The sequence below is a fragment of the Chiloscyllium plagiosum genome, chromosome 46, assembly GCF_004010195.1.
Source record: "Chiloscyllium plagiosum isolate BGI_BamShark_2017 chromosome 46, ASM401019v2, whole genome shotgun sequence".
NCBI classification, from domain to species: Eukaryota; Metazoa; Chordata; class Chondrichthyes; order Orectolobiformes; family Hemiscylliidae; genus Chiloscyllium; species Chiloscyllium plagiosum.
The window spans coordinates 12,026,197-12,045,687 of record NC_057755.1 but is presented as its reverse complement, the minus strand read 5'-3'; the positions used below and the strand labels follow the sequence as shown (position 1 = coordinate 12,045,687).

Sequence of the window (19,491 nt, the reverse complement as noted above, 5' to 3'; positions counted from 1 at the left end):
GGATGTGCAGGTAAAACTTTGATGGATGTGGAAGGCTCCTTTGGGGCCTTGGATGGAGGTGAAGGAGGAGGTGTGGGCGCAGGTTTTGCAATTCCTGCGGTGGCAGGGGAAGATGCCAGGACGGGAGGGTGGGTTGTTGGGGGGCGTGGACCTGACCAGGTGGTCACGGAGGGAACAGTCTTTGCAGAAAGCGGAAAGGGGTGAGGAGGGAAATATATCCCTGGTGGTGGGGTCTGTTTGTAGGTGGCAGAAATGACGGCGGATGATGTGGTTGGTAGGGTAGAAGGTTAGCACCAGAGGGGTTCTGTCCTTGTTACAGATGGAGGAGTGGGGTTTGAGGGCAGAGGTGCGGGGTGTGGACGAGATGTGTTGGAGGGCACCTTTAACCACGTGGGAAGGGAAATTGCAGTCTCTAAAGAAGGAGGCCATCTGGTGTGTTCTGTGGTGGAACTGGTCCTCCTGGAAGCAGATACGGCAGAGGCGGTGGAATTGGAAATACGGGATAGCATTTTTGCAGGAGGTAGGGTGGGAAGAGATGTAATCCAGATAGCTGTGGGAGTCGTTGGGTTTGTAAAAAATGTCAGTGTCAAGTCAGTCGTCATTAATGGAGATGGAGAGATCCAGGATAGGGAGGGAGGTGGCAGAGATGGTTCAGGTGGAATGTGTTGGTGAAGTTGATGAATTGCTCAACCTCCTCGTGGGAGCACGAGGTGGCGCCGATGCAGTCATCAATGTAGCAGAGGAAGAGGTGGGGAATGGTGCCGGTATAATTACCAAAGATGGACTGTTCTACGTAGCCAACAAACAGACAGGCATAGCTGGGGCCCATACAGGTGCCCATGGCTACCCCTTTGGTCTGGAGGAAGTGGGAGGATTCGAATGAAAAATTGTTAAGGGTGAGGACCAGTTCAGCCAAATGAATGAGTGTCAGTGGAAGTGTACTGTTGTGGACGTCGGGAGAGGAAAAAACAGAGGGCTTGGAGGCCCTGGTCATGGAGGATGGAGGTGTAGAGGGATTGGATATCCATGGTGAAGATGATGCTTTGGGGGCCGGGGAAACGGAAGTCTTGGAGGAGGTGGAGGGTGTGGGTGGTGCCTCGAATGTATGTGGGGAGCTCCTGGACTGGGGGGGATAGAACAGTGTCGAGGTAGGTGGAGATGAGTTCAGTGGGGCAGGAGCATGCTGAGACAATGGGTCGGCCAGAGTGGTCAGGCTTGTGGATCTTGGGAAGGAGATAGAATGGGGCGGTGCGGGGTTCCCGGATTATGAGGTTGGAAGCTGTGGGTGGGAGATCTCCTGAGGTGATGAGGTTCTCTATGGTCTGGGAGATAATGGTTTGGTAATGGGGGGTGGGGTCATTCTCGAGGGGGCGGTAGGAGGTGTCTTCGAGTTGGTGTCTGGCTTCAGCGGTGTAGAGGTCAGTGCGCCAAACTACCATTGCACCCCCTTTATCTGCTGGCTTGATGGTGAATGTTACCTAGTATGGTGACAAAATGTCCGAAAACGCACCTTCCAGCTCAGTGAACAAACTTACATTCAGTACCCCCAGCTCCTTTAAATTCCTTATTGCCTCCAACTGTCGCTCCAACCAATCCATATGATCTGACAGGACTTGCAAACAAAGACACTTCCTGCAGACATAATCATCAGTGACATGGAACCTCTCCCTAAACTCCCACATCCGACAGGAAGACCACATCATTTTCCAAAAGGCCTTCTTCGCTCCTTCACAATTCACAGATGATACAAAATCCCCAAAATGTACTCTAAAACACTGCTCCAGGCTAACTTTGCACTTATGGTTTATATTTTTAAAATTTAACTAAGAGACAGATCTCATCAAGAAAGAACCCACTCTTCTCACTATCATAGGTTTACAGGAAGGTTACACTTAAAAGCTATGTACTTACCCGGTCATGTGCTGTGAGCTTTCCCACACAGGTTCCTCCAAGGTTAGCTGTGAATTTCGCTGTTTGTTAATTTTTCCTAGAAGCGCTCTGATGCCCAGAGATATTTGAACTCAAACAGCAAAAGCAATTACTGTGCAGATTCACTGCTGTGTCAAACAGCAGTGTAGGTTTCTTTTTCTGAATATGTGGTCGCTGCCTTTGTCTGTCTTCATCCTTTTTAAATTGCTGTCATCTATTTTCCCCCCAAAGTTCGAAAACAATGCAACAGCATTTCGAAAAGTAATTGCTGCTCCTGAAATTCAAGGAAGTCACCTCCAACACCTAAAATACCTCAAAAAAAAAGCAGCTCTTACAGCCACAATTTTTTTCCATCCTCCATCTTGGATTACTCAGAATCCATACTGTATGTCTTCTTCATTACCCTGTCTACGCATACTGACACTTCAGGGATCTATGCGCTTGTACAGCAAGGTCCCTTTGCTCCCCAGTATTCCCTGGGGTCCTTCATTCACTGAGTAAATCCTTCTCTACTAGACTTCCCAAAATGTATCACCTCATGCTTGTCAGGGTTAAAATTCCACCTGTTACTGTTCTGCTTAGTTTATCAGCTGATCAATATCAAACTGTAGTCTGAGACCAACCTCATCTGTATCAACACAACCAGAGCCACCAATTTTTGTGTCAATTGCCAACTTACTAATTATATCTGCTATCTTAACATTGAAGTCATTAATGTACATAGCAAACTGCAAGGGTTTCAGCATCAAATTCTGTGCTACACCGCTGGTCATAGGTTTCCAATCAAGAAAAACATCCCTTAATCTTAGTCCCCAAGGCCCAATGGTATCTATGGAGAGACAGCAAGCCAATGTTTCTGCAGTATTTTGTTTCTACCTGATGGTATCTGTCTCAGGTTATTGCAAGAGGCAAGAGAGGAAATTGCTGGGTTTTTGAGCAAGATCTTTGTATCCTCGCTAGCCACTGGAGAGATCCCAGAGGACTGGCGAGTGGCTAGTGTTGTTCATCTGTTCAAAATGGGAAGAGGGATAATCCAGGAAACTACAGGCCTGTGAGTCTCACATGGGTGGTTGGGAAGCTGTTGGAAACAGGATTTAGGTACAGGATTTACACACATTTGGGACAGTCAGCATGGCTTTCTGCAGGACAGGTCATATCTTACTGACTTGATTGAATTTTTCAAGGTGACAAAGTTGATCAATGAGGGTGGAGCAGGGGATGTTGTCTACACAGATTTTAGTAAGGCTTTCGAAGATGTCCCTCATGGTAGGCTCATCCAGACAATTACGGTGCAAATGATCCGTGGTAACCTCGTCGCTCGGGTTCAGAATTGGTTTGCCCACAGAAGGCAGAGTGTAGTAGTAATGTGTTTTTCAAGCTAGAGATCCGTGACTAATGCTGACTAGGACCATGTATAAATGACTTAGATGAAACTGCAGATGGCTGGGTCAGTAAATTTGCATATGACACAAATATCAATGGAGGTGTGAAAGTGTTGAAGGTTGTCAAAGGACAGAGCAGGATACACATCAGTTCCAGTTATTGGCAGATAAATGGTGGATGGAGCTTAATCTGGGTAAGGGAGAGGTGCTGCACTTTGGCACAGCAAATGTTAAGGAAAAGAATGCAGTTAATGGGAGGACCCTGAACAACATTGATGTATCTTGGGGTTCAAGTCCATAGCTCCCTGAAAGTGGCCACAAAATATTGGTTAAGGTGGCGTATGGCATCTTTGCCCTTATCGGTGGGGAATAGAGAACAAGAGTCAGGAAGTCATGTTGCAGCTTTATAAGATTTTGATTAGGCCACACTGAGTATTCCGTTCAATTCCAATTACCACATTACAGGAAGGATGTGGAGGCTTTGAAGAGGGTGGAGAAGAGGTTTACCAGAATATTGCAAGGATTAGAGGGTCTGAGCTATAAGGGAAACTAGAAATACTCGAGTTGTTTTCTATGGAGTGGCAGACTTGACAGAAGTCTACAAAATTACGAAGTGCATAGACATGGTTGATGGTCAGAGTCCTTTCCTCCAGAGTTGAAATATGCAGCACATTTAAGGTGATGGGGAAAGTTCAAAGGAGATGTAAGAGGCAAGTATTCTTTTAAATACAGACAATGGTAGGAGTCTGGAATGCTCTGCCAGGGGTGGTGGTGGAGGCAGATATGATAGGGCGTTTCATGGTCTTTTTGATAAGCACATGAATATGCAAGGAATTGAGGGATAGGCAGGCAGAAGGTATTAGTTTACTTTAGCATCATGTTTGGCACAATAGCATTGATTGAAGGGCCTGTTCCTATGCTGTGCTATTTCTTTGCAAACCAATTTTAGATGCAGGCTGCCATTTTGTCTTGGATTCCATGAGCCATATAAACCACAACTGGGAGGAGTTGATGGCCTAGTGGCCTATCACTGGACTGTTAATCCAGAGACCCAGATAATGTTCTGGGTTCGAATCCCACCAAGGCAGATGGTGGAATTTGAATTCAATTTTAAAAAATCTAGAATTCAGAGTCTAATGATGACAATGAATAGATTGTCAGGAAAAACCCATCTGGTTCACTACTGTCTTTTAGGGAAGGAAACTCCTATCCTTACCTAGTCTGGCCTACATGTGACTGTCTCAACTGCCCTTGGGGCAATTAGGGATGGGCAATAAATGTTGGTCAGCCAGTGATGCCCTCAGCTCATGGACAAATAAAAAAATAAACTACCCTCATCAATATACTTAGTCATCTTTTCAATAAACTTAATTAATTAAATCAATCAGACAGGATCGCCCTCAAAGAAATCTGTGCCGACTATCCCTTTCCAAGTGTTGATTAATCCAGCCCCTCAAATTTTTTTCAATAATTTCCCTACCACTGACGTCAGACTAACTGGCCAACCAATGTTTCTGGCAGGTCAATGCGCTTCTTATGCACCTGACAATGCCTCTCTTGGTCCTCTTCAAAAAATGCCAGGGCCTTGAATAATAAACTGTGATCCTAATGCTCCATCACATTTGTGGTCATCGAGATGAAAGAATTCTTTGGGTCCTACATAAGCTTTGCTGAAGTCTACAAGGTAAATGCAGCTCACCTTCTCCTCAACAAACTGGATCAGATCAAATGTTTCACTGGATCCAAATAACACAGCGCTCTTTCTCCTCTGGTCCTTCTCCTCCTCTTCCTTCTTCAATTGGATTTTCAACTCTTCCTGATGATCCCAATCCATTTCGCTGACTAACTGACCAGTAATTACCTGGTCCATCCCTTCTTGAACAAAGGAACCAAATTAACTATCTTCAAATCATTTGGCACTTCATCAATGGCCAAAGTATTAAATATCTCCGCCAGCACCCCAGCAATCTTCCTTGTCTCCCATTGCAGCCTGGGATACATCTCATCAGGCCCTGAGGATTTATACACTTTTATGCTTGCTAAAACAGCTAATACTTCTTCCTTACTAGTATTAACATGCTATAGAACATCACCATCCCATCTGAAATCTCCAGATGCAATGTCTTTATCCTGCGGGAATACTGTGCAAATTTTCCCCAATTCTTAGCCATTTTTTCAGGGAAGTCAAGGGAATGCTGTCCTCTTACACTCTCCAGCTCATCTTATAGAAGTTTAAGGCCCTATCACTAAGATCACAGGTTTTTCTCTGTAACAGAGAAACACAAAGTTTTAGTTACGAAATCTTCCCATTGCAGATACCTCGAGCAGCTTGCGTGAGTCCTGCAGCAGATTGAGACAATACTTTATCCAACACCGGGCTATTTCTGCCCTCTTCTGCTGGAGCTGGTCACGATGGTCTCTCTCCTCTTCACCTATGTGCAGATAAATGACATGTTTAGTGTTTCTCAATGACTCCAACCTGCAAGGTTAAAAATCACAACACAAGGTTATAGTCCAAATGTTTACTGGAAGCACTAGCTTTCCGAGCGCTGCTCCTTCATCAGGTGGTTGTGGAGTATCATCCATCCTGCAAGTCACCCATCAAGTAAAGACTGGAGGAAGTGATCTCTAAACAGTTTTGGATAATTTGAGATTAAAAAGGCATGAGTCACTACAAGTAGCTCTGGGACATTGCAAAAATGAAGTATTCTCACAGAAACTGTGAAAATGAGATAAGGATCATACCACTCTAGGATTGGGCAGAGTCCATGCTGCTTCAGGAGCGCATTTAGAGAGGACACAGCACACAACTGGAAAAACACTTCCATAGTTGAAGCTTCAAAGGCTCTGAACATTGCTGATATGCATTCTTGTCAATAATATGAAACCATTACTGGATAATGAAACTTACTTTCCTCAGCAGGAGATTCTGAGGATGTTCCACCTGCCTGGTTGATGATTACATTGGCGGCAGCGAGGCACAAACGACCTTCCATGTAAAGCTGCTGCTCAAGAAAACACAGACAGCCTGTAAGTTTAAGCTGAGCTTTAGAACACTCAGTGCAACATTCAGACTGGGCCTGCAGGACTAAGTTTGTTCTACAGTCTGCATTTAGCCCAATCAGTGTACTGACCGTGGCTAGCAGCCCCAGGGCGAGAATCAGCATTCACCAGCTGTTGCACCGCCTAGTCTCCCTTTCCCCTTCCACAGGGCCTTGTCCTAGTCCCTGAAATACCGCATTATCTGCAGCTCCTCTGGGTCCTGGACAAAAATGGGCTCTTTTTCAGCAATTTTTGACTGTGCAGTAGTTTCCATGTCCTGCAGATTCCTCTGCTTCCAGTAGGAGTCAGGAGAGAGTCAGTGGGTGCCCGGGGACATTTGTCAGATTAACTTTAGGTATTGATAGGAGCTTGGTTCATTCTGAGTCAACCTTTGTGACATCGTTAAATCAGGAATTTGAATGTAAACAGAATTTGGTTCTCAGATCCTTACAACTCTCAGTCTCACCCAATCCTACTCCTCCATACCCCATCTCACCCTGCTCCCTCAGTCTCACCAAAACCTACCCTCCCTACCCTGTCTCACCATCTGTTATGACATAAGGATAGCAAGCCAAACCAAATCCACCTCACCATCAATGGATTCGCAACACTGTGAAATTAAAACATTCAATTACCCTCTAAACTGCCCAATTATTCCTAATCAAACTTCACAAACAACAGATCTTGTACACCAAGTTTATAACTTAAACAACAATTAACAATTTTTAATGTAACTTAACTTTGTTTATCTCTGCTCTGCTAACCTAATTAATACAGGATTGAGCGTGCATCACCAAAACCATGCTAAACCTACACTGGTCCTGCTTTCCAACACTGGTTCCATTGCCTTGAATGTAATGAAATCTCAACTACTAATCCACATTTTTTTTTAAAAAAGACTTCAACTATTGTCTCAGGGTATTCCAGACCCCACCACCCTCTGGGTGAAAAAAAACTATTTGTCAAATCTCTCTAAATTTCCTGCTTTTCACCTTGAACATTTGTCCCCTTGTTAGTGACCCTCAGGGTAAGGGGAACAACTGTTTCCTTTCCACCTGTCCCTCAAAGTTTTATACGTGATAACGCTACTACCCTTCAACTTTCTCTGTTTCAAGGAAAACAACCCAAGCTTATCCAGCCTTTCTTCATCGCTGAAATGCTCCATGTCAGGCAACATCCTAGGGAATCTCCTGTTCACTCTTTCCAATGCAACCACATCTTTACAGTGCGGTGACCAGAATTTCACACAGTACTCCAGCTACAGCATAACCAAGGTTCCGTACAGCACTAACATAACATCTAGGCTCTCAATCTTTGCTTTAACAAATGCTGCCAGACCTGCTGAGTTTTTCCAGCAATTTGTTTTTGTTTCTGGTTTACAGCATCCATAGTTCATTCAGTTTTTAACATTAGCTGCTCGCCAGTCCTCTAGGGCCTCTCAAGTGGCTAGCGAAGATGCAAAGATCTTGGTCAAAGCCCCAGCAATCTCCTCTTTTCTCTCCCTCAATAACCTGGGGTAGATCCCATTGAGTCCTGGGGATTTATTCACCTTAACGCTCTTCAAGAGACCCAATATTACTACTTTCTTGGTCTCAAAAAGCCCAAGCATATTAGCATGCTCCACACAAATCTCACTATCCTCTGCATCCTTCTCCTGTGTGAATACCGACGCAAAGTAATCATTTAGGAACTCACCCACATTGTCTGCCTCCAAGCAAAAGCTCCCTTCTTTATCCGTGAGTGATCCTGCTCTTCTCCCTAGTTATCCTCTTCTTTTGAAATGTATGTATAGAATGCCTTAGGATTCTCTTTAACCCCACTTGCCATGGCCCCTTCTTGCTGTTCTAATTCCCTGTTCGAGTTATATCCTTTCTTTATATTCCTCACAGGTACTGTCCGATTTTAGCTTCCTAAACCTTACATACGCTACTTTTTTCCTTTCGACTAAATTTACATAGTCCCTCGTCATCCAAGGTTCCCTTACCTTGCTGTTCTTGTCCTTCCTTTTTATTGGAACATGCCAGTCCTGAACACTCAGTTATATGCTTAACCACCCTTTTTGGGGCCACTGCTGTTTGTCATTTTTATAAATGACCTGGATGAGGGCGTAGAAGGATGAGTTAGTAAATTTGCGGATGACACTAAGGTCGGTGGAGTTGTGGATAGTACTGAAGGATGTTGCAGCTTACAAAAAAACATAGATAAGCTGCAGGTGGCAAATGGAGTTTAATGCGGAAATGTGTGAGGTGATTCAGTTTGGAAGGTGCAACAAGGATAGAGAATACTGGGCTGATGGTAAGGTTCTTGGTCGTCTAGATGAGCAGAGAGATCTCGGTGTCCATGTACATAGTTCCCTGAAAGTTGCCAGTCAAGCGGATAGGGTTGTCAAGACGACATATGATAGAGGGATTGAGTTTCAGAGCTACGAGATCATGCTGCAGCTGTACAAAACTCTGGTGTAGCTGCATTGCAGTATTGCATACAATTCTGGTCACCGCATTATAGGAAAGATGAGTAGCTTTGGAGAAGATTCAGAGGAGGTTTACTAGGATGTTGACTGGTATGGAGGGAAGGTCTTATGAGTGAAGGCTGAGGGACTTGAAGCTGTTTTCATTAGAGAGAAGGTGGCTGAGAGGTGACTTAAGTGAGACATATAAGATAATCAGAGGGTTAGACAGGGTGAACAGTGAGAGCCGCTAATAGTGATGGTTAGCACGAGAGAACATAGTTTTAAATTGAGAGGTGACAGGTATAGGACAGATGTCAGAGGTAGTTTCTTTACTCAGAGTAGTAGGGACGTGGACCGCACTGCCTGCAACTCGCCAACATTAAGTGCATTTAAATGGTCATTGGACAGGCATATGGATGAAAATGGAATAGAGTAGGATAGATGGGCATCAGATTGCTCCAACCTGTGGAACCAACAATGAGGACCAAAGTGCCTGTACTGCGCTGTAATGTTCTATGTTCTACCCTATTAACCACCTTGAGGTATTTGTGGGCAAGTAGACCAAGATCCCCTCTCCTTTTTCTCTAAGCTTCCTATCATTCACGAATACTCCCCTGTCTTGTTACTTTTTCCAAAACTCATCCCCTCACACTTATTAGTGTTAAATTCCATCAGTCACTGATTTGCCCAATCTGACCAATTTCTTTATATCCTCTTATAACTTAAAACCTTCCTCTTCGCTATCAACCACTATTTTTGTGTCTTCCACAAACTTATCGTCCTCCCCACATTCTCATCCACATCACTTATGAATATCACATACAATAAGAGACTCAGAACGGATTCCTGTATTATGTCACTGCACACCAAGCTCCAGTCACACAAAGTCTTGTTCCATCACCCTCTGTCTCCTGTCACTAAGTCAAGTTTGGATCCAACTTGCCAACTTACCCTGGATCCCATATGTTTTCACCATTTTCATCAGTTTCCTATGTTAGTTGGGCCATGCTAAATTACCCATAATGTCCAGGTATGTGTAGATCAGATGGATTTTCCATTGGAAATGCAGGTTTAAGGTCAGGGTGTCAGATGGGACTTGGTGGGATTCTCTTTGGAGGGTCGGTGTGGATAGGATGGGCCAGATGGCCTGCTTCCATGCTATAGGATTCCATGGTTTTGTGTGGGACCATGTCAAAAGCCTTGCTGAAATCCTCTTTTATCCAAACACTTGTGTTTTGGTTTTTTTTTGGAGAGAGATTGTAAGGCAGAGGTGCGGAGCTGTCTCTAAGAAAGTAAAAAACTTCTGATGCCTTGGGATTTTTTTTTAAAGTTGGAATAGTGGAAGCAGCCTGGTTGGGGCCAGCTCTCACAGATTAGGATTTCTGAGTAACATCAGAAGCTCTTGGAGTCTCAGAAGAGTTGGAAGCTTCAGTGAATATCTCCTGGCTGCTATAATCTCTGAATCTTCTTGATGTTTTTTCTCCTCCTGGATTGGATTTTTTGAAGAAATGACAAAGAAGAATGAAGAAGGCATAGTGGGGAACGTTGCCTGTATGGACTTCAACAAGGCATTCACAACAAGGTTCCGCATGGTAGACTGGTTAGCAAGATTAGATTACATTTGGATACAAAATTGGCTTCAGAGTAAGAGACAGAGGGTGGTTGTGAAGGTTTGCTTTTCAGACTGGAGGCCAGTGACCAGTGGTATGCCACAAGAATGGGTGCTGGGTCCACTACTTTTTGTCATTTATATAAATAATTTGGATGTGAATATAGGGAGGTATGGTTAGAAAGTTTGCAGATGACACCAAAAATGGTGGTATAGTGGACAGTGACATTCAAACACATGGATCAGAATGGCTGAAGAGTGGCAGATGGAATTTAATTCAGATAAATGTGAGTGTTGCATTTTGTTAAGGCATATTAGGGCAGGATGTATACTGTTAATGGTAGGGCCCTGGGGAATGTTGTTGAACAAAGACACTTTGGGGTACAGGTTCATATTTCCCGAAAGTGGAGTCTCAGGCAAACAGTATAGTGAAGGTGTTTGGTATGCTTCCCTTTATTGCTCAGTACGTTGACAACAGCACTAGGGGTATCATGTTGCAGCTGTACAGGATACTGGTTAGGTCACTTTTGGAAAACTGCGTTCAGTTCTGGTCTCTGTGCTATTGGGAGGATGTTATTAAATTTATAAATCTTCTCCGAATCCTTACCAGGATGTTGCCAGGGTGGGAAGATTTGCGCTATAGGGAGAGGCTGAATAGGCTGGGACTATATTCCCTGGAATGTTGGAGGCTGAGGGGTAACCTTATACAGGTTTATAAAATAATGTGGGACATAGATAGGGTGAATAGTCAAGGTCTTTTCTCCAGGGTAGGGGAGTCAAAAACTCGAGAGCATAGATTTAAGGCGAGAGAGGAAAGATTTAAAAGGAACCTGAGGGGTAATTGTTCCTCGCAGAGGATGGTGGTGCAATGTGATACCAGTAGAGGTGGAGGAGGCTGGTACAATTACAATATTTAAAAGGCATCTGGATAGGTATATGATTAGGAAGAGTTTAGAGAGATATGGACTAATGTTGGCAAATGGGACTAGATTAAATTTAGGACATCTAGTCAGCATGGACAAGCTGGACCGAACAGCCTGTTTCCATGCTATACACCTTTATGACTTTATTTACCATTCTACCAATGTCCTCTGGCTCCACACACATTTTTCCCTTGGTCTCTAATGAGCCCTAATCTTTTCTTGGTTATTCTCCTCCCACGGATATACTTGCAGAATATCTCAAAATTCTCCCTAATCTTGCCCACCAGTGTTTTCCTTGCCCTATACCTGCTTTGCTCTCCTAATTGCTTCCTTAAGATCCCCTCGCGCATTCCTTACTTTGCTATGATCCCTGTTGATTTTCTCCCTTTGTTACATACCTCTATTTTATTTTTCATCCAATTCTGAATATTCTTAGACATCCAGGGTTCTCTGAGCTTGCTGCTCCTATATTTCACTTGGAAGAGAACATGTTGGATTGTACTCTCCCTAGTTTGTTTTTTGAATGCTTGCCACTATTTTGCTGTACATTTAAAATTAAGCAGATCTCCCAGTCGTCTTTTGCGAGACCCTGTTTTCTTTTAATAAAATCTGCATTTCCACAAAACAAAACCTTTTTTTGCAGACCATCTTTTGCCTTTTCCGGAACAACTTTAAAACATATTGTGTTCTGGTTGCTATCATTGAATACTTCCACCTTGAATACCTCTCTTGCTTTATTTCCCAGAATTAGGGCCAGCGCTACACTCTATCTTTTAGGACCTCCTACGTGTTGATATAAAAAATACTCTCCTGAATACGTTTCAAGAAATCTGTCCCCTCTAACTCCTATGATTAATTCAATTGATATTGGGCAAATTTAAATCCCTTAGTATAATTGTCTTATTACTATTTTTACATCCCTCAGTGAATTGTCTACATATTTGCTCAATTGCCTGCTGTCTGTTTGGGACCTATAAAACCATCCCAATAGCATTACTGCTCCCTTTTGATTCATAAGCTCGAGCTATAAAGCTTCATTTGAAGCCACTCCTTACTGCAGTAACTGACTCCTTAATTAATAACGTAACACTGCCTCTTCGTTTATACCCTCCTCTGTCCTGTCTGCTGATCCTGTATCCTGAAATATTGTAATGCCAGTCCTGTCCCTCCATCAACCACATCCTGATGACAATATCACAATATCAATGATCTAAAGCCCAATCTTCTTTGATCATAACCCACACTAACATAGACAGATACAGTTATGGGATAAATTAAAAAGAGATTAAAAGAATTGTAATTTGCCAGCTCAATAAATAGTTTCCAACAACTGATACTCGGCCTTCATAAAAACCTTGGACAACTGTTCACAGAAAAGCAGAATAACTTATTTGAATTCCAAAGTCACTAACTTTGAAATATTTACTTATTTCTTTCAGACTGGATTATTTTCTCAGACCTTTTAACAATTCACAAACCGAAGAGAAACCAGAAAGCGAGCAAAATCAAGCAGCACAATGTCTAGAAGTCTCTACAAGATAAAATAGTCTCCTGCCAAGACCCAGTTAGAACTGGCTCTCCCTCGATTGATCGGTTTAACATACAATCAGCTGCCAGCCATGAGTATAGCAATAGCTTGATGCTGAATTACCTTGTGTCCTTAGATCAGCAATTATGTTGCATTATCTTTCCAGGCCAGTTCTCAAAAGAAAACACCCATCTCTGTTCTCATCTTTTAAAACAAGCTGCTGTTCAAAGTTCAATTCTTAACTTCAACTCAGTTCCAAACCAAAGAAATGAGAAAAATAAAGAAGTGTTGCTTTTTACTCCGCCTCACAGTTTCACCTGATCCTACCCCTCCATGCCATGTCTCACCCGATCCCACACCTCCCTGCCCGGTCTCACCACCTCACAGTTTCACCTGATGCTACCCCTCCATGCTACATCTCAGCTGATACCACACCTCCCTGCCTTGTCTCATTCCTGCTCCTCATAGCCCATCTTGTCAACATGCCCACCTGCCCACTCAACCTCACTCCCTTCCTGGTCCAGCATTATCTTTCTGTGAAGAATTTTCTTTGTAAAGTTGTAAGAGACAATTTTCCAGAGGTGATGGAAACCTATAGGTAGTGGTAACTTTGAGTGCTCAGGAATCCACTCTTTAAACGAACTCTCAAACATCCGTGTGAAACGCACATTCTAGATTTGCTTCTGGGGTCCTGGCACCATGCAGTAATCGTAATGCCCGGACTGCTGCCTGAAAGCTACACACATGCAGACTTACCTTTGTGATATAATACTGGGACAAAGTAGCAGCATTGATAGCCCACTCCACAGGGTTGTAATGAGTGAACTGAAGCTGGCGTTGCAGGGTAGTATGGCAGTACCAGGCAGCCTTCTCATTCATATCCAGATGCTTGTAGACTTGTGCCAGGTAATACAAAGTATGAGTGTAAACCTTCTCAAACCTATACAAACCAAACATATTGAAATTCATAAGACTTTTCAGGCAATACATAAACGCAATTAGGGAAAATCTCTGATTTGAGTCATACCTTACCACAAAGGAAGGTAGCAGTAATTTTGTAGTACTGATTTTGTAGAAATTGAGTACTGATGAAAAAGACATTTGTCAAAGCTTTTTAAATGTCAGACATCAGGAAAATACATTAAAATACTGATGCAAAGGTAAAATAATATTTATTACGTATGAGAAGGGTGCTGTTTGGTTGGGAAGTAGATACCAATTAGTAAAGGTGATGCAATAATGCACTAGATCTGACTGACACTTAACTGCTTGGCTTTAAGTTTTAAGCAAGGCTGGGTGAATCTGATTGGTCAGGACATTGACCTGACAATGAATCAGTAAGTGGCTATCGTCAATTTTGTTGAGTTGAAACAGACATAGGTTTTGTACATTTTTTTCTGACTGCAAAATACAGGAACCTGTGTATTAATACATGATGTTTTCAGTACACACAAGTGTACTACACTGTTAGCTTGACTGACAAATGCAAGATTATTTCGCAAATGCTGCCTATCAATTAAATCATATCTAATTTTATACATTGTGTTGAGTTTTAGAAGCGCAGGGCGATTGCTGTTTAGTACCTTGTTTATTGCAAACAGGCAAAAGGGTATGCTGTTTGACACAATCCACCTCTAGCTGAGAGGTGAAAGTGAGGACTACAGATGCTGGAGATTAGAGTCGAGAGGGTGATGCTGAAAAAACACAATAGGTCAGGAGGCATCCGAGGAGCAGGAGAATCGATGTTTCGGGCAAGAGCCCTTCATCAGGAATGAGGCTGTGAACTGAGGTGGTGGTGAGATAAACGGGAGGGGAGTGGGGCCGGGGGAAGGTAGCTGAGAGTGCGATGGTAATTTGGAGGTGAGGGTAATAGTGATAGGTCAGAGAGGAGGGTGGAGGGGTTAGGTGGAAAGGAAGATGGATAAGTAAGACAGGTCATGAGGGTGGTGCCAAGTTGGAAGGTTGGAACTGGGATAAGGTGGGGGAAATGAAGAAACTGGTGAAATTCACATTGATGCCGTAGGGTCGGAGGGTCCCAAGGTGGAAGATGAGGCATTCTTCCTCCAGGCGTTGCGTGGTTAGGGAGCCGTGATGGAGGAGGCCCAGGATATGCATGTCCTTGGCGGAGTGGGAGAGGGAGTTGAAGTGTTCGGCCATGGAGCGGTGGAATTGGTTGGTGCGGGTGTCCTGGAGATGTTCTCTGAAGCGCTCTGCAAGTAGGCGTCCTGTCTCCCCAATGTAGAGTAAACTGCATCGGGAGCAACAGATAATGGAAAGGACACATGTGGAAATACAGGTAAAACTCTGATGGATGTGAAAGCTCCGTTGGGGCCATGGACGAAGGTGGGGGAGAGGAGGGGGTGGGAGAGAGGAGGTGTGGCCGCAGATTTTGCATTTCCTGGGGTGGCAGGGGAGGCTGGGCTGGTGGGGGGCATGGAACTGATAAGGGAGTCGCGGAAGGAATGGTCTTTACAGAAAGTGGATAGGGTGGGGAGAGAAATGTATCTCTGATGGTGGGGTCCGATGGAGATGGAGGGATCTAGGAAGGGGAGGGAGGTGTCTGAGATGGTCCAGGTGAACTTAAGGTCGAGTGGAACATGTTGGTGAAGTTGACGAACTGTTGTGTAATGGTGGGGACGTCAGGAGAAGAAGAAACAGAGGGCTTGGAGGCCCTTGTCATGGCGGATGGAGGTATTTGGCTTCTGGATGTCCAGGGATGTTGGGGGTCAGGGAAACGGAAGTCTTGGAGGAGGTGGAAGGCATGGGTGGTATCCCGAACGTATTGGAGGGGGTGGGGGGGGTCCTGGACCAGCCCTACCAGTACCCTTTCACTGATACCCATTCGTTTGGGTGAATTGGTCCTCACCCTCAGCAATTTTTCCTTTGAATCCTCTCACTTCTTCCCGACGAAAGGGATTGCGATGCGCACCCGCATGGGCCCCAGCTATGCCTGTCTCTTTGTTGGTTACATGGAACAGTCCACCTTCTGCAGTTACACTGGCACCATTCCCCATCGTTTCCTCTGGTACATTGATCACTGCATCGGTGGCACCCCGTGCTCCCACGAGGTTGAACAGTTCATCAACTTTAATCAACACATTCCACCTTACACTGGCACCATTCCCCATCGTTTCCTCTGGTACATTGATCACTGCATCGGTGGCACCCCGTGCTCCCACGAGGAGGTTGAACAGTTCATCAACTTTAATCAACACATTCCACCCCGACCTAAGTTCACCTGGACCATCTCAGACACCTCCCTCCCCTTCCTGAACCTCTCCATCTCCCTCAGTGGTGACCGACGCAACACATCTTCTACATACCCACCGACTCCCACAGCTACCTGGACTACACCTCCTCCCACTCTGCCTCCTGTAAAAACACTATCTCTTATTCCCAATTCCTCTACCACTGCCGCATCTTCTCCCAGGAGGGCCAGTTCCACCACAAAATACACCAGATGGCCTCCTTCTTTAAAGGCTGACCTATCACAATCATCACCGACCTTCACCCACCTATCAACAGCACAACTAACTTTCCCCCAGTTCCACTCCCTATTTATTTCTCAGCTGCCTTCTCCATTGCCAGTCCTGATGCATGGTTAAGACCAAAATGTCGAGCCTCTTGTTACTCAGATGCTGCATGACCTGCTGTGCTTTTTCCAGCGCCACACTTTATCTACTGACTTCTCCAGCATCTACAGCCTTCACTATCCCCTAGTGAATATTATTGTACCAAAAAAGTAAAAGATAAATTAAACATAAGCCATGTTGGCTGTCTGATCAGATTATGATAGGTACCCTGGGACTTCGATGTGCCCATTTCGGAGACATGGATAGAGCAGGGTGAGGAATGGATGCTGCAGGTTCCAGGGTTTAGATCTTTCATTAAGAATAGGCAAGGCAGTAAAAGAGGGGGAGGCGTGGCCTTGTTAGTCAAGGATAGTATAACGGTGGCTGAGAGAACTTTTGATGAGGACTCGTCTACTGAGGTTAGAAACAGGAGAGGAGAGGTCACACTGTTTGGAGTATTTTTATAGGCCTCCGCAGAGTTCCAGGGAGGTGGAAGAGAGGACTGGCAAAATTATTCTGGGTATGAGTGAAAGGAACAGGGTGGTCATTATGGGGGACTTTAACTTCCCCAACATTGACTGGAAATGCTATAGCTCTGGCATGTCGGATGGATCATTTTTTGTCCAATGTGTACAGGAGGGTTTCCTGACACAGTATGTCGAAGGGCCGACAAGAGGGAAGGCCACACTGGATCTGGTGCTTGGTAATGAGCCAGGCCAGGTGTTTGATTTAGTTGTAGGTGAGCACTTTGGAGAGAGTGACCATAATTCAGTTACATTTAGTTCAGCGATGGAAAAGGATAGGTACATGTCACAGGTCAAGAGTTATCGATGGGGCAAAGGGCAATTATAATGCGATTCGGCAAGAATTAGGATGCATAGAATGAGGTAGCAAAATGCAGCGGATGCAGACAATGGAAATGTGGAGCTGGTTTAAGGAACAGATATTGCATGTCCTTGATAGATATGTCCTGTCAGGCAGGGAGGAAGTGATAAGGTAAGGGAACTGTGGTTTATAACAGAAATTGCATCTCTTGTTACGCAGAAGAAGGAGGCTTATGTGTTGCTGAGGCAAGATGGTTCAGAAGAGGCAATGGAGAGTTACAGGTCAGCTAGGAAGGATTTAAAGAGAGAGTTAAGAAGAGCAAAGAGAGAACACGAGCAGTCTTTAGCAAATAGAATAAGGAAGAACCCTAAAGCTTTCTATAGGTCTGTGAGGAATAAAAGGATGATTAGGGTAGGAATAGGGCCAGTCAAAGACAGAAGTGGGAAGTTGAATGTGGACCCTGTGGAGATCGGAGAGGTGCTAAACGAACATTTCTCATTGGTTTTCGCTGAGGAAAAGGAGAATATTACACAGGAGAAGAATGGGGTACGAGATATTAGATAGAAACGATCGAGGTTAGTTACGAACAGGTGTTATCAATTCTAGAAGGAGTGAAAGTAGACAAGTCCCCTGGGCAGGATGGGATTTATCAGAGGATTCTTTGGGAAGCTAAGGAGGAGATAGCAGAGCCTTTGGCTTTAATATTTGAGTTTTCATTGTCTACAGGTTTGGTACCAGAGGACTGGGGGATTGCAAATGTGCTCTTGTTCAAGAAGGGCAGTGGAGATGACCCAGGTAATTATAGACCAGTGAGCCTTACTTCTGTTGTAGGAAAGGATTATAAGAGATAAGATTTATAATCATCTAGCAAGCAATAATTTGATTTCAGATAGTCAACTTGGTTTCGTCAAGGGCAGGTCATGTCTCTCAAACCTCATTGGGTTTTTTGAGGTGACCAAGCATGTAGATGAGGGTAGGGCAGTTGACGTGGTATACATGGACTTCAGTAAAGTCTTTGATAAGGTTCCATATGGTTCCATGGTAGGCTGCTGGAGAAAATGCAGAGGCATGGAATTGAGGGTGATTTAGCAACTAGGATTAGAAACTAACTTTCTGAAAGAAGGCAGCAAGTGGTGGTTGATGGAAAATATTCAGCCTGGAGTCCGGTTACCAGTGGTGTACCACAAGGATCTGTTTTGGGACCACTGCTGTTTGTCATTTTTATAAATGACTTAGGCGCAGGCATAAGTGGATGGATTAGTAAATTTGCAGACGACACTAAAGTCGGTAGAGTAGTGGACAGTGTGGAAGAATGTTACAGGTTGCAGGGAGACTTGGATAAACTGCAGAATTGGGCTGAGAGGTGGCAAATGGAGTTCAATGCAGCTAAATGTGAGGTGATGCACTTTGGGAAGAATAACAGGAAGGCAGAGTACTGGGTCAATGGAAAGATTCTTGGTAGTGTGGATGTGCAGAGGGATCTTGGAGTCCATGTACATAGGTCCCTGAAAGTTGCCAACCAGGTGGATATAGGAGGCATATAGTGTGTTAGGTTTCATTCATAGACAGATTGAGTTCCGGAGCCACAGTATACAAAACTGCAACTATACAAAACGTTAGTGCAGCCACACTTGGAATATTATGTACTGTTCTGGTCCCCATATTTCGGGAAGGATGTGGAAGCATTGGAAAAGGTGCAGAGGAGATTTACCAGGATGTTGCCTGGTCTGGAGGGAAGGTCTTAGGAGGAAAGGCTGAGAGACTTGAACCTGTTCTCATTGGCAAGAAGGCTAAGAGGGGATTTGATAGAGACATACAAGATGATCAGAGAATTAGATATGGTAGACAGTGAAAGTCTTTTTCCTAGGATTATGACGAGAGCGTGTACTAAGGGGCATAACTATAAATTGAGGGCTGATAGATTTAAGACAGATGTCAGAGGCAGGTTCTTTATTCAGAGAATGGTAAGGGCTTGGAATGCATTACCTGCTAATGTAGTCAACTCAGCCATATTAGGGAGATTTAAACAATCCTTAGGTAAGCACACGGATGATTTTGGGATCGTGTAGGAGGACAAGCTGAGAATTGTTCACAGGTCAGTGCAACATCAAGGGCTAATGTCTAAACTGTATTGTTCTATGTTCTATGATTTCTTAGCATCCTGCACTAACTCTCAATGCATTTGAGAACCTGTCTGATAGATGTGATGAAAACCATTTTTGTTGCAATTTT

The 19,491-nt window shown here is 44.1% G+C and overlaps 1 protein-coding gene across 1 annotated transcript in view; it reads right to left on the bottom strand.

Annotated features, from left to right (window-relative positions):
- LOC122544103 (kinesin family binding protein) overlaps window positions 1-19,491 on the bottom strand; it is a 54,735-nt gene that overhangs the window by 8,936 nt on the left and 26,308 nt on the right. The window contains exons 4-6 of the mRNA XM_043683141.1: window positions 13,619-13,802; window positions 6,223-6,316; window positions 5,631-5,743 (exon numbers count right to left, since the gene is read on the bottom strand). Of these exons, the coding sequence (XP_043539076.1) occupies window positions 5,631-5,743; window positions 6,223-6,316; window positions 13,619-13,802 (391 nt within the window). The remainder of the gene's footprint in view (window positions 1-5,630; window positions 5,744-6,222; window positions 6,317-13,618; window positions 13,803-19,491) is intronic.